General features: G+C 39.9%; 1 protein-coding gene across 2 annotated transcripts in view; it reads right to left on the bottom strand.

Annotated features, from left to right (window-relative positions):
- The window catches only part of COL24A1 (collagen type XXIV alpha 1 chain), a 147,868-nt gene that overhangs the window by 13,105 nt on the left and 114,414 nt on the right, over window positions 1–20,349 (bottom strand). For both annotated transcript variants that reach the window (XM_042872986.1, XM_042872985.1), the window contains exons 37-52: window positions 19,692–19,799; window positions 16,685–16,738; window positions 16,027–16,134; window positions 15,108–15,161; window positions 14,268–14,321; window positions 12,960–13,016; window positions 11,240–11,293; window positions 10,272–10,325; window positions 10,115–10,168; window positions 7,477–7,530; window positions 5,808–5,915; window positions 3,335–3,442; window positions 2,268–2,375; window positions 2,129–2,182; window positions 1,774–1,836; window positions 639–692 (exon numbers count right to left, since the gene is read on the bottom strand). In XM_042872986.1, coding sequence (XP_042728920.1) covers window positions 639–692; window positions 1,774–1,836; window positions 2,129–2,182; window positions 2,268–2,375; window positions 3,335–3,442; window positions 5,808–5,915; window positions 7,477–7,530; window positions 10,115–10,168; window positions 10,272–10,325; window positions 11,240–11,293; window positions 12,960–13,016; window positions 14,268–14,321; window positions 15,108–15,161; window positions 16,027–16,134; window positions 16,685–16,738; window positions 19,692–19,799 — 1,146 coding nt within the window. The remainder of the gene's footprint in view (window positions 1–638; window positions 693–1,773; window positions 1,837–2,128; window positions 2,183–2,267; window positions 2,376–3,334; window positions 3,443–5,807; window positions 5,916–7,476; window positions 7,531–10,114; window positions 10,169–10,271; window positions 10,326–11,239; window positions 11,294–12,959; window positions 13,017–14,267; window positions 14,322–15,107; window positions 15,162–16,026; window positions 16,135–16,684; window positions 16,739–19,691; window positions 19,800–20,349) is intronic.

Raw genomic sequence — 20,349 nt, 5'->3', positions numbered from 1 at the left:
ACTGCTGGTTTGAGGATTACTATTTCAACTTTTAGACATTCTCCTGACATTTCCTCCAAGTTCTATGGATCAGGAATTTGGAGGTATAAAAAAAAACATTATGTATCTCCCATGGATGGGATGGGTGTCTTGGACATGGTAGGCAGAACTTGTGGATCTGCAGGTGGTCTTGTAGAATGCTGCTCTGTCCCACGCACAGGGAGAGTGAGACAGAATAGAAGCAGGGATGGGGGCAGAACTCCCCTGCTTTAGGGAACCTAGAGAGCACTGAGGGCCATCAGAAAGGCCAAGAGGAAGATTTTTCTAGAACTCCTGCAGACTTAAGACTGAGTAAGGACAATCAGGTGACAGTTTATGTGTTGTTGTACACCTTAATCTGCTCACTGCCACTGTAGCCATGTCCTCTGTATGCTATGCTTCAGCACAGTGCCACTACAATGATTTTTTCATCATCTTGTTTGTATCGGATGCTTCTATTACATATACTTTAACTTGCCAGCATAGTAACAGTACAAAGATGGTCCTGCTAGTTACTCTTTGCAGATGGCAAAATAAGATAGTGAACAGCCATGAAACAGATTATTAGAAATGAAGGTAAGTGGAATAATGAGAGTATGCAAAAGAAAAGGGAAACTCACAGGCCTGCCAGTTGGGCCTGCAATGCCTTCTTGACCAACAGGCCCAATATGTCCCTGTAAACAAACAAACAAAAAATTAGATGACCGAGCTTTCAAAATGGAGAAAATCCTCATGACACATCCCTGCTTCAAGTTGCTCAGCACTGATAAATATCCAAAAGATCTTGGCAACATTCTTGTTCTGAATAGTGAACGCTCTTTGCTATATAATCAACAAGTGGAAACTTAAATACTCTGACCACCAACGACCAATTATTTACTGAGCTACAATCACTAATATCTTGAGCCATGTTACTGACTGCAAGTACTCTTGTAAGACTACCGGTAAATACTGCTACAATGTGATTTTACCATTCTGTTTCATTTAGAGTGAAACAGCTCATTTCCAGTGTTTATGTTGTATAGGAATGTTTTAAAAAAGAAACAACAAACCAACAGCTATTAGAACAAGGTCACTAAAGTCTTTGCTCTGGATCTGGTTAACTAAACTGTCAGTGGTAGCAGTGAGAGAACTTTCCAGTAAGTCTTCTTGTGCTGCAAACTTCCCCCATTTGATGCAGTAAGATGGATGCACGCTCCCAGATATTATACAATGCTTTCACATTTTTTGCAAGAAAGTACAATATCATGAAGGTGTCATGCAGAATGAACTAATGCAGACTAGTAACCTTAAGAAAAAAGAAAAGAAATATATTTTTAAAAGACTACTTAGAAATTCTCAATGCCTAAGTACTGGTCTCTTTCACTGTAGGCAAAGTTTGACTCTGTTTTGCTTCCCCGTTAGACAGTTATGCAATCAGCATTGTGGTCAGTAAGAAGAAAGAGAAATAAATACATGACAGTGATAAAGAAACTTGTGTAGATAAAGTTGTACAAGGAGAGTGTCATTATCAGCAGAACCTGCTTTTTTCCTTAAAGCTGGGATCCCAGCTCTGCTTGTGTGCCTGCACCCACGTTGTAATCACACCACTGTGGCTGACCAAGCAAAGGCCTTCTAGCGGAAACGGTCTGAGAGAGAAAGCTTTGAGTAGAGGGTTCTAGTCTTTTAATACAAAAAAGGAGGATTCCTTCAGCTAGAAATGTGTGAAACCTGTAAGCCTTCCTGACAATGTCCTTTATGGAGTGAAACACTTACAATTTGCCCTGTTGGGCCTTTCGGGCCCAGAATTCCAACTAAGCCAACATCTCCTGCAGGACCCTGAAAATACAAAGGAGAAGTTTAGTCAAACATAAACATCAGCTATCAGCTTGTTTTAAACTCTTGTAAGCAGTGGAAGATAATTTCTAAGAGCTGTAACAGTGAAAATACCAAGCTCGCTGACCCAGAACATTCATATTTGGACATGAAGTACACAGCTCTGACTACAGTGTTCCAACAAGTTCAGACACACTCTGAACAAATTATTGTTAAAGCTGATTAAATCTGTTCTTCCCTAGTATTTTCACTCTGTAAATGGCTTAAGATCTAACAAAAAAGAACAAACACATACTTTTGGGCCTGGGAATCCTTGAAACCCCATCAAACCTTGATCTCCATCTTCTCCCTGTAATAGAAGCAGGCATCCTCACTTATTCCACGCTGGTAACTCTTGGAATAGTTGTTTTGCCTCAAGAGCTGTGATTACGTACAGTTTGTCCTTTGGCTCCAACCTCTCCCACTGGCCCCTGGTCACCTTGTGATCCTGGATGGCCTCTTTTACCCCGTTTTCCTGGATGACCCTGAAGTCCTTCTGCACCCTGTGAGTAGGAAGAAAATGCATCTTAATGTACATGCTTTAAGCTATTTTCAGTATGGTAACTCCCTGTGAAAGTGCTCAAGTGCACAAAGTGAATTACAGAACAGGAAAAAAAGGAGTAAATTTTAAAAAACAATCATTTGAGCATGGCATAATATAGCTGTGGAACTCCTTGTTGTTAGACTAAAATTTCACATTAGTTCACACAGAAACTGGGCAAGTTCACGCTAGAGGAATTCTCTGAGGACAATTAAATGCATAAGAAATCACGTCTAGCTCAGGAGATCACCAATCTGCAAATTATTTGGATTGGGAACATACAACTTTCAAGATTGCTTTGTGCTTATGCTCTTTCTTTGGTAATTCCTTTCACCTCTAGCAAAGACTTTTGGCCTGATTCAGTATGTCTCCTCCTAATACTTTGCAAAATCTGGTAACCCTTTTCCCCTTTATTTCCTATCTTTCTCGGATTGCAAGCTTTCCTGAGCAGGAACTGGCTCTTTTCAGTTCATCATCCAGACCAAGCAGTATAAACTGGACTGGAAGTATCGGCAGTAGACACTGATAGCAGTGAACACAGCTTTTACAAAATATCTTTATGAAAAGATAACAGACAGTATTTCCCTGCCCAGTTTTCAATTAACTTAAAGCATTAAGAAGTGCTTACTGCTGGAATCACACAGAACATGGCAAATCACCATTTTAAATGAAAAGTTCATCTTTAAATGGTGAAAATTATTTGCAATGTTTCCTTTCTTCGCTTTTAAACCATCGAAATGAGTCTGATTAATATTATCAGTAGAAGCAGTGGAGGCCAGCACAATCTATACTCACACCTTTCATATAAATCCTGCTATCAATTGTTTGTATGATTAACAGTAGCATGGTATTTCCCTGCTCACTGCACGCTGAGCAGTATTAGTAGTACTGCACTTAAACAACATGATCTGATGAGCATACCTTTAGCCCGGGTGCTCCCATGGGCCCTGGCATGCCTGGCAATCCCTTTGGACCTCGAGCTCCAGGATAACCTGCCAGACCTGCTAAGCCTGGGCTTCCTTTATTACCCTTAATAAATTGAAAATAATTATTATTAGCAGAAAAGTCAAACATGTTTTCACTATATGCTAAAACAGGCATGGAACATACAATCAGCTAAAGCTACTTAAAGCTTTCTGTATACATGGATACACTGATAGTACTCCAAAACATACAGAAAGAATGATCAGCAGTATCTTCTGGATTTCTATTAATTCTTAAAAAAAAAAAAAAAAGTCTGTCATACTTAGCAACATAGCTTCATGTACTTTCACTGTGGTGTAGACAGAAGTTTCTGAGAAGTCAAGTAATTGCAAGATAAGTCCCTGGCTGTTAAGCAAAACAAATGTCAAGCACATCTTAGCCCATTGCAATGGGCTAGCTTTACTTTCTAGTCAGAATATTACAGAATCATGGGGATTGGAAGGGATCACTGACGATCACCTTGTCCAGTCCACTTCTAAAGCAGGTCTTGTAGAGTAGGTTGAACAGGACAGCATGCGCAAACAGCCTGCTGTAATATGAGCACGTGGTATGAAAAACAATCCTGAGTTTGCCACCAATTTGTATTGCATCCTAACCAGAACAGGCAAATTTGTCCAAGTTTCAGAAAGTGCAAGCAGTTCACAGAAGGTGGAGTATTGTGGAGATAGTAAATGGGCAATTTTTATTTTCCCAAATATATCACCATTACAAAGGAAAATCACTGAATGATGGAGGCTCAGGCTGGTGCCCAAATACATGCAGCCATGGGCATGTGATGTCATCTACCAAAGGGCTGTGATATCAGTGAGAGGTGACTGTGACCTTACTGACCCTCATGTATGAATTCGGGTATTGGCAGAGGTCAGTGTGGGCTTGTGCTTGGAGTCTAGTTGAGCACAGCTGCAAGACTTGGAGCACTGAACGAGGACTTCCTTGGGTTGTGCAGTGGGGCTGAGGGCAGTTCTTGATGCCTATCCCAAAACACTGTCAATGTTTACCCTGCCCTGCCTGACTCAGGCAGCTGGGGCCCCACAGGGTGCACTAGCAGCAGCAGAGGTGAGCGGTGTAGGTACACAGCTCTGGGCAGCAGTGTGGAGCAAGGGCCAGAAGGTCTTGCTGCTGAGGGACCAGAGCATTGCTGCTGCCTGTCCTGGGGACAAAGAGTGACTGCAGACTCTTTTTCTCTTTCTTTTGCAGTTTATGATACCTTCTATCCACTTCAGTGCCAGCGAGGAGAGTAGCTTCCCAGTCTCACTCTCCCGCACCCACTGTGGGGCCATGGCGGTACCATCAGAATAGACCTGCCCTGTCTGTTGGCAAAACTGGGATGATGTCACCTACGTGACCCACTGTCTCCACCAACTTTGCTACAGCTGTGGGTTCTTGTGGGCCAAGAAGAAGCCGAGATGTGCTGTATGCAGGCACAAGATCAGGACCATCTGATATTCAGTGCAGTCAGATGATGATTACTTCTAGCATTCTGTTCTGCGGTTCACAGCTTGCCCAGGTTATGGCCTGCAAGGTGAGCAGGAGTCTGCAGAGCCCATGCTCCTGAATCCCGAGCACAGCTTCCCACCTGAGGGCTGGGCTGCCTGTTTTGAAGAATATCCAGCAGACCTCAAACCCCTGCTCCAGTGCTTCCAAGAAGAGATCTGTGGCAATGGGTGGTGGAAGGTGTTTGAAGGACAGTGCACTGTCATAGACTTCCTTTGCATGCATGGAACAGAGGCTGTGGTCATTTCTCAAGGACCACATGGTGCCCTTTGTGAGGAGGTTCATCACCGCTGTCAATTACCATGTATGGCCCAGAGCTCCACTGGCAGCAGTACAAGTCGGGATGCCTGTGCTGCAGGAGGGCAATAGGACAGCCTCACAGCCACCCTCAGTCCCACCGCCTGCCATCAGAATCCTCCTGCCTCTAGCCCAGGCCACTCTTTCAGCCCTGCAGGCTCCAGCACTGATGAGCTCCCTGGTGACATTCATGGGGATCACAGGTATCCCACCATTGCCACTGTGCCCTCAGAGGAGGAGATGGAGCAGGCAGAGGTAGTGGGACTCTCCACCCAGGGCAGAGACTGCTCACCAGGGGGCTCTGGCACCCCCTGAAGAGGAAGACCCACAGCAGCCCCCCAGATTCACCCCCACCCCACAAGAGTTGGCTACAGCAGCGCCATTAAGCTAGCAAAATCCACCGCCAGGCAAAACAGCTCAGGGGATGGGAGACCAACATCCCTTGGTCTGCTTCTGAGAGAAAATAAAAGCTTAAAAAAAAAAAAAAAAAAAAAAAAATTGGTCTGATTTCCAAAATGTCAACAGAACGGAGACTGATTCCTTCTGTTTAAACACTGTAATCTCAGAAAATCTTTAATGCAGAATGACAAAAAGAGGGGCAATGTGGAAAGCAACTTACCTTAGGGCCAGATTTTCCTGACAGTCCAGGCTTGCCAGGGTTCCCAGGAATGCCCTCTGGACCAGGGTATCCCACTGCTCCTTTCTGCCCTACTGGTCCCAGTTTTCCCTTGAAATAAATTTAAACCAAATATAACACAGTTGGCACTCCTCACCTTAAAAAAGCTAGATTTCAGTCACAGTATTTCCTAAATCCTAGAGTGATGCATGTGAATATTCACAGAGATGGAGAGTTTGCATGTATGGTTTAAAATGCTATTGGCTTAACCTTAGGCTTGCTAGGTTGTGGGATCTGAGGAAATTCAGACAAAACCATGGGGTTGACCCTTCTGCATGCCAAGCCTGGAAGACGGCTGAGTGTGTTGGTTCTTAAGCTGAAGCAAGGAAATCTGGTAAAGTCACCTAGGTATCTCTGTAAACAAAACTAACCACACCTCTTTATTTCGCTAGAAAATTAATATCATATGTTTGCAAATTTATGCTGCTCAAATCTGCACACCTTAAAAAAAAACACAAAAAATTCTAATTGGACAAGTTTGTGCTAACTTGCTATACTTGCACTGAAAAACCTCATGTTACATTCATCAGAAGAACAAAAATTTTCTCTTTACAGTCATTTCCTTTTAGACTGACGCATATGATCATATGGAACTTGGAGTTCTGCAATATCTCTCTATGAGTATATTTCTCAGAAACGTAAAGCATGCTATCTAGGCCACGGCTCATTATGAAAAGTATGTTTGGCTGTCTTAAAGAATGTAAGTGTTCCATCTTAATATCATTTCTAAGTGATGAGGAACCTCACACTTGGAATGTGCTGCAAGACTTCTGCTTTACTGTCTTCTCTTTGCATCTCCATTTTTCTTGCATTTCCCATTTCTCCGAGATCTGCGGTGATGCTCTCTGCAGACCTCCAGAGGGAAAAGCCAAGTATTTACAAAGGACACATAGTTTGCCTGCCTTCAAAGGGCTATTCTTCCACTCTTCCCAGAAGGTAGAAGTTCTGTGAAGCAGCTGCATTTCTTTGGTTACCGACAATGTTTTGATGTGAGGTAGTAAAATATATTTACAAAATAGTCTTGTGTGGTATTATTTATTAGGGGACCAAAATAGTCTTGATGCATTTTGTTCTCAGTTATGTTTACAGAACACCTACTGCTTCCTGCTTTCTTTTCCCTCGGGGAGAAAGGGATGCGAGTTAGCTTCTTCATGGTTACTCAAGAAAGAGCATTAAAAATTTCAGCTCAGGACAAGTGAAAGAATAAAACCTCCAGAGATCCATCATGGACATATGGATACAGCCTTCTGTAGGCCACAGCTGTTGAAGGAGCTGATGGAAGCCAGGAGTGCACAGTAGTACAGCTCTACGTAATGTAATGTGATAACTTGCACATGGGCTATGGGCCACACGAACATCTAGTTAAGTAACTGTTCAAGTGGGATGCACCTTGTTGCTATAGTAGCTGCACTTGTCTGCCACATGCTGAGTAATTGAGTGTAAATTAGTATGATTAAATACAGTCTCAAAAATTATTCCTACTTTCACAGGGGCTCCTTTACTCTTCCTGGAAAATGAGAACAGAAGGCTATCTAGTACCACTGCCATGAGTCAATTTTGCTGTCCTTCATTTCTAACCAGAAGATCAAAAGGCCAGAGCTGTGTTACTCACAGGAATGCCAGGTTTGCCCGCCTGACCCGTTGCTCCTTTCTTCCCTGTGGGCCCCTAAAAGTTACAGATACTTGGGTTACAAAACACCGTCCTCCAAGAAGATCTGAAAATTGATTTTCCTCGCTGGTACAAATGTCCACATTGCCTCACTTTGAGGTGGAGGTAGCAGAAAGTTTTTCAATAACTTAACACATTTCCCACCAGAAAACCACACTAGCACAGAAAAATATGCTCTTGCAGTACTTTTAGTACCTTTCAAAAATGGAAATCATTAAAAACTGGCAATGTTGATGCACTGAGTAAGAAAAGGAGTACTAGAAAAGAGTAGCATCACAAATAGGAACATTATTTCTATCTAAAATGTAGACAGAAGACAAAAACTACATAAAATCACTCTATTTTGGCTTGATCTAGTAATCTTCAGTTTGAGACAACTGAGTGATACTGACAGGAGATCCAGCAGGCAAATACCAATGCAGAAATGCTCAGATTGGGTCAAAAGGATCTGAGAATTCTGTTTATATCACATTCTTCATTGAATGTAAATATCTAAAACTTGTCACAAAATTTAGAAAGTACTCATTAATTACAACATATTCATGAATTTTACCCTAACTCTCAAAGATATAACCACTCAGACAACGCAAATGAGAATATGTCAATTGAGCAGAAAAGAGCTCCCAAGATTTTTTTGATGTTACATTTAACAGTGCTCTTGAAGCAAAAGCTATATTAAGTTACTATGCTGTAATATTACACAACATGCAGTAAAGTGAAAAAATAACATTATAATTATATATTTTTAAAATGATTAATAAAAATATGATTTAGTCAGCAAAATTATGTCCTATTCCTTAACATCTTTAAGTTAATGAAGGCATACATAACATGCACCAATCAGAATAGGAACTCATATTCAAATAATTTTATATTGTTTTAAAATAGTGGAATGCATATAAAGTAAATCCAGATGATTCAGCATTGCATTGTATGGGATTGTCTTTTTTAGACTTTTGGTTTTCTCCAGGATGCCTACTTATAAAAGGCAGTTTTAATTTGAAAGGTATTTCCAACACAATGAATACGTTCCCTAAGGGAAAGGCAGAGGAATGACCAATTTTATCCAGTGATGTGTGCAGTTTCTTAAAGGCAATATATCCTGGTACATCGTTAAGGCACATGCTGATAGTGCTTTTACATCACACTTCCTTTTTATTGCTCCCCATTCCCCACTTGGTGTAGATTCTGGTATTCACCTAGGACTTTTTGAAACATTAACAACTGTCTATGAAACTTTTCAGGCAAAACATCTCATTTAATTTCCAAAATGAATTTGTATTATAATTGTATTGTATTATACATAAAATAGTTTTGGCAACTTTCAATGAACCATCACAGTTAACTATTATTTCTAAAGGAAAAAGACTTTGTGTTTTATTTTTATCTGGACTTGCTCTGCCTCTGCTACTCTTAAGCAAATTCCTTATTTCCGAGTGACAGTTCAGTGCAAGAGGCTTCATTTATAAATCAGACCGGCAAAATCCTGGTTGTTGTCCAAACCTTGTCACAAAAACTCCACTTCAGGATATAATTATCACTGAAGTATTTCCAAAAGAGCCTCTCAAATGCTTTACACAACCCAAAGCAAAACTACTTATTTATCAAATAAAACATATCTAATAAGATTATTATACAGTTTTCCCATATATGCTTTTATTGCCCCTGAATGTATGAAAAAGCAAGCCAAATACTGAATTTCCTTACAGAAATCTCCTTACAGAATTTCCTTACAAAGAAGCCTTACAGAACAAGAAAAAATGCGAGCAGTTTCCATGCTGCTGTCAGTCAGTTACAAAAGTCTCTTACAAGCTTACTATTTGCAAAAAAAATCCCAGTAGTTTCAAAAGAGAATGCAAAAATAAAAATTGATTCTTTTCAGGGAAAGGCAAGATGCCACTAATGGACGCTGTCATATCAACGCCAAGACACAACACAAGCATCTGAAAAGAACCAAAATGTGCCTGCAAGGGAGAGAACACAGTGTGATCTCTGTGCAGGTGGCTACTGCCAGATGTAGATGCAGCCACAAGACCTGCTGGAGCTTCAGTGAGCACCAGGCACAGCACTGCCACCACTTCAGACTGGGTGTCTCACACACACTGCTGAGCCCCTGATGAACAGGCTCTTACGGACTTGGATCAGTGTGAAAAAACATTTGGTTAACATTTAGCAACAACTTTGGCCTAAATCTACAGAACAGTTTGCATGCAAATTTCTAATAACAGACTGCAATAAATCTGCGTAAGGCATCAATCAAACCATTGCGGTAGATAATGATGCAAAATTAAGTGGGGTTCAACTTCAGTGTGCTGGTTAAAGATGCTGAAGACTTCATAGGATGTGCAACATGAGAACAGGTGATGGAGAGCCCTAGCCTTCTCATGACACTAGAATATAAAGGCAAATATTATGTAATCTTTAAGAGTATCCATCAGAAATCATGTTTTACTCTGAAAAGTTCTTGTATGTATCAAACACCTACACTTTTTTTTCCCTTCAGTGATGGAGAATAAACAAGAAAAGCAAATTCCATTTAAATGCTTTTTCTTTTTTATTTTATTACTGTTTTTCCACTTACTTCTGAACCTCTTTCTCCTTTCAGTCCTTGCTCTCCCAGTTCACCTGGCTCTCCCTTTGGAAAGAACACATTAAATAAGCAAATAACATCATTTGAACACAAATGAAAGTGTAATTCCAACAACCAATAAAGAAACCTCACTTCTCAAAACACTTACTGGAGGCCCCTGTTGTCCAATTGGTCCTCTAAGCCCTGGAAGACCTATATGACCCTGGGAAGCAGAAAATATAATATATTGTAATATACATAAATCAGGGTAACACGCTCAATAAGCTACAGATCTGCTTGTAAAGCACATCCTGGGAGGTGTTGAGTGGCCCCAGCTTGACTGATTTCACTTGCATAAAGTATGCTTAGCTCTCCTGAGATGAGACCTTAGGGAGCTTTTCTTTTTTAAACTCGTTATTTCAAACTCACTCAAGAGGAATATATATGTCTGTATTTCAAACATTTCTGCATTTTCATGAGCATAGTCTATATTTGGTTCTTTGATTTATTACGATGCCTATCTTCACTGTGCAACTTCAACAGGATATTCCAAGTACTGTTTTATATTTCACCAGACAAGTAGAAAGAGTTACTATCCTTTTCTGTTTGCTGAAAGACTGTATACAACTAATGAATAATTGTTAGAATTAGAGAATAATTTAGGTTGGAAAGGATCTTATCCAGAGCAACTAAGCTCAAGAAAGACCATCAGGCTGTCTAGGACTGTTGCCTAGTTGGGTTTAAAGCACCTCCTAGGAGTCACTTTTTTAAAAAAGTGTTTTCTTGTGTTCAGATGGAACATTTCACTGGTCTCAATTTGTGTCCAGTGCCTGTCACTGCACACTACTGAGATGAGTTTGTCATCTTCATCCTCATTCCTTCCCATTAGGTATTTATACGCACCAAGATTCCCTGCCCAAGGTTTCTTTTCTCCAGGTGGAAGTGCCCTTGCTCTGCCAGCTTCTCCTCACAGGGAAGATGCTCCAGTGTGTACTAAGAACACATCACTGCAGTGAGGCATCAGCACATGCATCTTTGTGCACGTGTGGGAGATGATGATACTTTTGCTGCATGAGTCTGCATGTATGAACACCAGCAATGTTCAAATGGAAAGTATTAAAAAGCAAGAGGTATTACCTTGTAGCCCTCATCACCAGGTTCTCCTCTATCTCCACGTTCCCCAGTGGGCCCCTGTAAAAAAGAAAAAAGAACACAGTGCAGCAGCTGAACTGAAATGCAGCAAAATGAAGAAGAATCTGACCAAGCAGACTGAATGGAAGACTCAAAATATTATGTTTAGCTTGTCTAAAGGAATAAATATTTTTTTCCTGAAAAAATTCACTGCAGTCAGACAGAAAGCATCTAAAATATTTTCTAATATTTGAAGAAGTAATAATTCTTCTAATATGAAGAAGTTAAAGTAGCTCTCATGTAGGCAAAAACAAAATAGGAACACTGAGCTCATCAGAAATTCTGGTACATATGTATATTCCATGGTATCAGAATTACGAATCTCATGAATGATCACACTTTGTTTTCAAGGAATACAAGGAAAACTCTTGTGCGATTTCCGTAAGACAGCACATGGTAAATGAGGTTGTCTTTCACAATGGCTTGCTACACTCAGAATTTGCTTCAATTCTGAAGTTCATCCTAATAAGGAGGCAATGTCAATCCCTCAAGCTACTTCTCAGAAATTATAACTGAGCAGGAGTATTATTGGCATTATTAATGGCATTAATTCTTGACTGACAGTTCTTACTGCTGCATTCTGCCACCTTAGTATCCCTACTTCAGGGAAAGCCCCTTGCTCTAAACCCACAGAAGAAATAGGATTTCCCCCCCAAATTTAATTCTCATGGCAACAAATTTACCAAACGTCATTCAGAGGAAAAAATAGTGGAATAAGGAATTATGCCCGCAGAAAGTAAGACTGGCCAAGACTTTGACAACTAGCACTCTTCAGATGAAATAAGGTCAGCCTTTTTGTGTCTGAAGTAAAAACACATTAAAAAAAACTTGGTGAGGCATAGATAACTGGAGTGTATCAATCGGAAATGAACAAATTGGCCAGGTCCATCAATATGTACTATATGCAACTGATTCTATACCCTCCAAAGTTTTGGCATGTTCATGGCATGTTTCTTCTTAGGGGAATCCGCAAAGTGAAAAGACCTTGCTTGCAATGTTTGAGGAATCAGCTCAGCTACAAGAGAATCAACTAAAGCCTCCTCTTATGCATTTCCAAAATTAAAACAAAAACCTGGTCCAGGCTGTCTTTAGTCACACCTGGGTCTTATAGTCCCTGCTTTCTGGGAAGTGAGGTACAAATATAAAGGTTAATCTGAAAAGATGTAGGCTGTAAGCATTGCTTCTAGCACAGAGCCATAATAAGACTTTGAGACTGCATTTAATTTTTGGATGTGCTCCTAGTTACTGCAAAGAGACACCTCACATACAAACTTACTAAACATAAGGTTACAAAATGCAGCTACTTCTCTGAGTCTGTTAAAATAGCTTTGCAGTGATAATGAAGTCAGTCAAAACATTCTGGCTAGTAAAGCAATTAGGTATAATTCAGTATAAATACAGGGGATTAAAATAATGATTCAAAATGCACTGATCTAAACACAGGCTGAAGGCACTCACATAATTAAACACAAGGCACAATCTCAAGCAGGAAAGAACACATGGTGGCATTTTTCAGAGTGCGTTTATCAATGGAAAAAACCATTACTCTACAATTTTGCACAAAGAGGGTACTGACTCCTTAGAAAGTGATAAGAAGTCTCAGAAAGCTCTCACTGTCTCTTGTTTTGAAGCACTAATATAATTTTTTTGAGAAACAAAGACCTACTGGTTCACCTATGGGCCCAGGTGGTCCAAGTACTGTACTGTCTTCTCCTGGGTAACCCTAAAATAAAGGTAAACATTAAATACTTGTAAGTTCAAGATTTCTGTAATTCATACACGTTCAAATGTAGTAATACATCAGAAAGCATACTGTATAGATGATACTAGTGAGTATGATGCTTTTGGTTTTAAACAGTAGAAGTGGTAACACTGTTACAACATGCATAATCTTTTTAAGAAGCAAATATAGGGCTAAAAACCTAAGTATTTGCTCTGTTCTCAAAAGCATCTGTTAAAGGAGTATTTGAACATTGTCCATGTTCTTAGGAATGGAGGAATAGAATATATGAACCAGAGTAAAAAATACAAATTTCTTCTAATGTCTTAAGAAATGTACTTAACATACACAAATGAGTGCCCAGAAAACTCCAGCAATCAGCCTGAACAGGCTCATACTATTTCTTATTTTAAATATGAAGTGATCATCATCTAAAGCAATAGGAAAATCAGTTACGTATTCCAACGTATTTAATACAAAGAGACACATATTTTCAATATTATTACAGGTGTTGGAAAGTGCACTGAACTGGATTTTCAGAAGCATCAAAAGCATCAAAGCAAGCTAAACTAGCTCTCAACAATTTTGTTTTTAGATACTGTTTCTGAACATCTTCTTGGAAGCCAATTATAAAATCCTCAGTAACTGCCTATTAGCAGTATTCATTGCAAAACTGGCCCTAACATTAGGACACATTTGTCTGCCTGGTGCAACTGTAAACAAATCTTTATGAAGGGAATCCCTGTACCTTCCTGGGGCCACAGGGTCTTCACTTGGCATGCAAACTTGTTTTCAGGGTTCAAGGGCTTAAAAGAACAGTGAATTTAACACTAAAAAACCAAACTGGGGCAATTTCCTGTCCCTAATATCTTATATTAAGTATCATAATTGGACCTTCAGCAAAATCCATGAGAGTACTCACAAGCTTAAGGTTGAGTGAATGCTACTCAGTTCCCACACTGATTATTCCTATCAGCAGTACTTACTGAGGGCAGCAGTGCTATCTGATACGATAGAGTGTGTTTTTTTAAACAATGGATAGCTTGTTTTTTGAAACCTGAAACATTTCAACAACAAAGCAGAATTCTGCCTCTGCAAGATCTGTTTCTCCACTTGGTAATTCTTTGCATATTCTCTCACAACACTGAATAAATGGTGGCTTTTGCTGCATGCCGTGGAAAGCAGTGAATATGCAGCAATATTTCCTCTTTTGTGGTTATGTAAACCTTAAGAAAGAATAATCCATCTTCATACCTTTTCTCCTTTGGGTCCTGAAGGCCCTGGAGGCCCTGCGGGACCTTGGTGACCCTAAAGAATGAAAGAAAACAAAAATTAGTTCCAATGCAAATAATTAAAGAAATAATTAATTCCAAACTTTTGTTTAGCTACTTGTTGCCATTATTTTTGGCTGCTTGCTAATAATGCTGCATAATGATGTGGGACAAAATTAAGGGGCACTGGCAGGAAACTTATTGTGTGCAGGAAAATCTGTGCACACAATGGGAAGCCAAGGGCTGATGTCAAACAAGGGCTTGATGCATGTCAAGGGAGCTGGGCTTGATCTTCAGGGCTAGGGCCAAAGATGGAACTTTCTGATTAGAGTAGACACAGCAGTCTGGTCTGTAAGAGGAAGATACAATGCATATATGAAGGCCATCAGAGAACAGCAATTTTTATTCAGTGAATGCCACAATATCTTTATATCCTTCGGCTAACCTCATTCAATCAATGGTTCTGTTAATGAAAGGGAAACTGCCTGGCCAGATGGTAAACAGAGGTAGTGGCTTGCTTAATTCTCTTTGTAATGAATAGCCATAGTAATTTTATAGGAACTTTATTAACAAATAGAGCGGAAAGCACTGGAAAAACAAAGGTTTCAAATCTGATACAAAAAAAATGACTGCTAGTGAACTTGCTGACATTGCTTAATGCTTACACTTCTAAGTAGAAAATCAGGTGTGATGCAAATATATGTATCTGACACAGAAAACATTTGTATATTTTACAGAAAGACTCCACATGATATGTGAAACTATTCAGAGCACCAGAGCTGCACAGAGGTGTGAGTGCACATGAATGCAGTCAAAAACTCACCCCATAACCTGGAATGCCTAGCTCTCCTCCTGGTCCCATTCCTCCAGGATGTCCCTGACAAATGCAATAATCAGTGATAGAAAAATGAGCTTCCTTTTAGAATATTGCAGCCATATAAACATTATAAATTCATCTTCAGACACTGATACTTGAGAACCATGGATTATCTCCTTGTTACTTTTAACTTAATTTGTTCATAATAATTAAGATCAAAAGGATCTGAGGCTTTCAGAACTGTGGAAGAACTTCATGTGTTCAAGAAACACAGTGCTGCACTCCATGGACTCACTGGACCCTAGAGCTATGATTTAGATACATACTGGATGCATTTGGTTTTGCATTTGCCATCACACAATGTGAAGTATGCATGGAGAGCTTGTGATGAGTTCATAATGTTAGTAGAAATATCCTTAAATCAGTTAACTGTAGATTAGACACCCATTCAATAGGGATATAGCAGACTTCATCCAAAATGCTGTGTTTTGGCCATAACTAAGGCTTTATTTATGTAATAGCAAAGCCCATGATTTCAGTTCTTGGTGTCAGAAAGGTTTAAGAAACAGTAACATAAGTGAAAATGCATCTTAACTGTGGATATGTGTACTCTGTGGCACACCCTGCCATCCTGCTCTCTGATTGCCAGATCAAAAACCCAATGAGAGCGGAAGATGACTTTCTGCTGATCCACGAGTTTCTGTCTGGACAGGTGCATAGGTCTCATTCTAACACCAGAAGCCCAGGGAACACATTGGCAGCCAGGGGTTGCGAAGGACTTCTAAGTAGCATAAACAGCACCTACATCTCCAGCTACAGCTTTTGCTATTTATACATGGTACATCTGCGACTTCCCTTCATTGGTGGAGAGACAGGACTGCTAAACCACAAATGCATGAGCTCTTAAATAAGCGTACATACATACCAAGGGGCCTTGAGTTCCTCTTGCACCTTTAGGACCAGTTTTTCCAGGTTGACCAGAATCACCAGAAGGACCAATTTCTCCAGGAGGGCCAAGCTGCCCTTTTTCCCCCTGTTGGTGTTATTTTATTAAAAATAATTAGAGACTGATACTACATTTCAAATGCAGCTTCTGCCTAATCAAAGTGAATAACAGCACTATTTAAGAGGAATATTACATTTATATGTTGTTTACTGTAGTTCTTAGAAAGTCTGAATCCAGAACTCTGTAGGAAAAGAAGTCTACCAAACCCTGTCTTTTTTGTTTAGCCAGAGCTGAATTGTTTTTATAGCATCAGAAGCTGTTCTGATTTGCACATCCTGATTCAAATTTAATATTCCTAAGGTCCCAAATGCTATCAATCACAAAATAATGATTACAATTTCTATGTCTAACAATAAAAAAAAGTCACTTGAGAAGTGAAAGGAAACAGGCACAGACTTAGGTTGCGTATTTTACCATCAGGCTGCAGTAAGAACTTATCAACATATAAAACCTACTGATGTCTTTCAGAGTGCTGACTGGCATTCATCCGTGTCAAGGAACTAAGTGGAATTATTTTGTAGTGTAAATTCAAGTTTCAGACAAAAGGAACGGAATTTGGGAAGATGAAAAGTAGTACCTTCTTTCCCAAACGGCCTCTCTGACCTGGATTTCCTGGTCTTCCTTCAGGACCCTGTAGATTTATGAGGGAGGCAAAAATAAATGATTGAGAAAGGCCCTGGAAACATGTTTAAACTGTGCTCCAAACTGGATAACTAAGCAGGCTTTTGTTATACAGAGAGGTGGGAGGAAAAATCTCATTAACTGTTGCTATGAGGAAGTTAGCGTGGCTGTTTCAAGTTACAGCAGAAATAAATGGGGAAACGTTAGGGTTCACTTATCAAATCAGTGAAAATGAACTGGACAACAACAACAACAAAAAAGACAAACACTAAAACACAATAAATCTTGCCCAGACAGAAAGCATTATTTCAGGAATAAAGTCACCTCTGGATTTAGAGAAATGCAATGCACAGTTAAGGAAACCTTGGGGTTGTCAAGTGCCAAGAGCAGGGCCCTGACAAATTCTGCTGCAGAGGAGAGACCTAGCTCAGTGCATGGTGGGGCACTTTCACTACCAGCCCCATGGTGGTTGTGTAAGTGGGTGTGCTGTGTGTAGACAAGGGCTGCCACAGAGCTACAACCTCACTGCCCTCTGGGTCACTTCAAAAAATGACCCCTGGAAAGGGCTGGAAGTGCCCAGTGAAAATTGGTCCCAATTTATTCAATAGCTCTGTGAAGGTGAGGAGGTAATTTAGCTTTAGTTTTGAGAAAGGTGAGATACACATACAACATTTTTAAAAATATGGTGGTGATGAGCCAGAGTAAGTAGAGTTCAAACAGAATAGTGAAGCTAATTTGTTGCTTCATTAGCTTCTGGTTAAGGAAAATGTAATGTTAATCTCACCCCCAGTAAAACTCCCAAAAAGGAAATTGATTTCCTTGTTTAGACCAGGATGTTGTGATCTGTCCACATGTCTAGAATGAGGTCAAGTCAATACTGTGATACAAACACCCCAGATGCTGGGGAAGATGAATGGGGAGAGTGGCAGCTCTGCAACTACATTTGGAACAGAAACGTGAAAATTACACTGCTAACCACATCCTCCCAAACTCTGAATCACCAGACCTGCCTGTCTCACTGAGGCGCAGCAGTGTTGTTTGATGTTGTTTACTCTATACAAGTATAATTACATTCAAAGCAGATCTGTCAGGGCTGAGATATTTTATGATTGTTTTAATGTACAAAACATTCTTGCTTCTGCAGAATTGTCAATCCAAAAAAAAAAAAGAAAGAAAGAAAAAAAGTCATGGTGATATTATTGTGCCAGAAACATCAATTTTTCTGCGTGCACCCTAAGCTGTGACAGTTGAAAAGCGCGTTTTCTTCCTTCACTAGAAGAGTTGTTTGCTATGAAGAGCCTAGGAATAAAGAAAGCAGATTGTAGTTCTGAGGCTGAGGATAGAAAGGACAGTGCTCACAGCTGGTGACAGCTGGCCCTCCAAACTGCTGCTTACTCATACTCTATCATCACGTAAGAGCTACAGTGAAGACAGCCAGGGGATTGTGAATGAATTTTGGGAGAGGGGATCTGATGTCCAACGTGAGGCTACATAGTCGCTTTAGAAGCTGTGCTCCAAAAGATTCGTTTACACTAAGTAGTTGCATAAAACTTCAGCAAAACAGATTAGATGAATGGATTGTAGCTGCTAGGCATGATGCCAGAACAAACAGCAAACTGATCTAACAGTGTTAACTGTGGATCCCCTGGTTCATTTGCTATTTCACTTATGTGTGCATGCTGCCATTTCTTTCCGTTTGTCATCTCTAGCAATTGGTGATATTGTGATATATCTATTTAGTTCTTCTCACAGGAGGACCAAAATCTAGTTAGTTAAGGAATAAGTGCTTTTTAAGAACAAAAAGAATTTCATTATCCCATTCTTCCTCCTTTTTTTTCCTTTAATTTATTGTATATACCTTATTGCAGGCCCACTAACAAGGTAAGAAAAGAAGGCTCAGCAAAGCACTGAAGCATCAACTGAAGAAGGGCTGCCTGGCATGATAGTCCCTCTCTTCTGGAAGTCAGCTTCAGTATGAGTTGGGCAGCATTCATAATAATGTCTTTACATCACTTTGACAACAGCGTAGAAAGCCTACTGCTAGGAAAGGCAGACTATCCTCCCATGGCAACTGATCACAGATCAGCAGTAGGTGGTGCTTAGATTTTGTGATACCTACTACGATGTGATATTTCTTTTAAGTAACTTTTGAACTGCTCCTTGAATCTTAACAAAGAAGGCCCTATAATCCACACCAACACTTCAAGAAATCCTGTGCTGTTGATGTCTGTGCTGCAGTAATGTTGTAAATAAAGACACCTTGATGTTAAATACATCACTTCTTCTAGATAAGTTAGTCTTAGTCGCTGCTGTTGTTGTTAAGGTATATAAAGTTAAGCATATATTTGGTGAGAATATCAGCATAGAATATTCAATTGGAGCCCACCTTTGTGCTCAAAGTTCTGGAGCTTCATTATTTACAGTGCTCAAAATGGCAATTATTTTCCCTAAAGTATTTCTAATCTAAACTAAAAACTAAACAGCCTTGTGACAGTAAGCAAACCCATTAGTAGGGAAAGATACAAAGAAATGACAGAACTATTTGTGATTGTATATGCATCCAGGCAGACTCTTTGGGCATTTTTTTTAAATTTAGAGAGTGATTGAATTCTGTGAAATTACCCACAGTCTCCACATTAAGGTGAGGATAGGACCTGACAACAGAAGGCTGTCAGCAAAGACCTCAATTGAGAAAATCCAGGCTGTGTGTCGTATGTGTTGAGGTAACAAGAGTGAGGAGTTAGTGTCTACTGAGAAGTCCCAGATTTAAAATGGGGAAAACATTTGTCTCTCTAAAATCCCAAACTACATAGAAAGGGTAGACAAGCTAGTTTAAAGATGGTAATCTCTCAGTGAAAAGGAAAACAAAACAAAAATAAGCAAGCAAAATTTTAAAAAATTATTAAAAAGCAAATGAAAAAAAAAAAAAAAAAAAAAGCCCACTTAATATTGAAAACACTTACTGGAATACCCATTATGCCAGGTTCCCCAGAGGGTCCAACATTTCCTGGTGTTCCCATCTCTCCTTTTTCACCAGCTTCTCCATGAAGTCCCCGTTCTCCAGGATCTCCCTAAAGCAACACAAAAAATCTTTCATCAAGTTACAGCTCCAAAACTTATTCTTGAGAAAAGAGAATTCTAAATCTTCAAGTTCAACCAAAGAAAACAAACAAAAATGAAAAAAAGAAAACCACCACCACAACAAAAAAAAGTCCACAAAGCAAAACAAAACAAAAAACTACCATACAAGAACTAGTGGGAGTCTTTCAGTCAAGGCTCCAAGCTAAGGTAAAGCCTTTTCTACAGCTAATTCACAAACTCATTCAACAGCCAGGTCTTGCCTCAACCATCTCCTACTACGTGAAGGTGTAACATCCCCTGTCCTTGCACCTCTCATAGTCCCTGTCACAGTATTGATCTGATGCAGAGAGTGAAGCATTGGGCTTGCTCTGTCTGGCACGATGTTCACAAGTGAAATAAGTTGCACTGAGTTCTTCACTTTGAGTTCCTCTGCCTAGCCATTCAGTTTTGCAGAGCAGGTCTGTGCCATTTAGGGCTTTCCATGGTAAAATTACGTGCACTCAAATGGGCTCTGCTGAGTTTGTGTAATAGAGAGTGCGG

This window comes from Lagopus leucura, unplaced genomic scaffold (assembly GCF_019238085.1).
Source record: "Lagopus leucura isolate 7727_CA_CO unplaced genomic scaffold, USGS_WTPT01 Super-Scaffold_100009, whole genome shotgun sequence".
In the NCBI taxonomy this organism is placed as follows: domain Eukaryota; kingdom Metazoa; phylum Chordata; class Aves; order Galliformes; family Phasianidae; genus Lagopus; species Lagopus leucura.
This window is presented reverse-complemented; position numbering and strand designations above follow the sequence as displayed.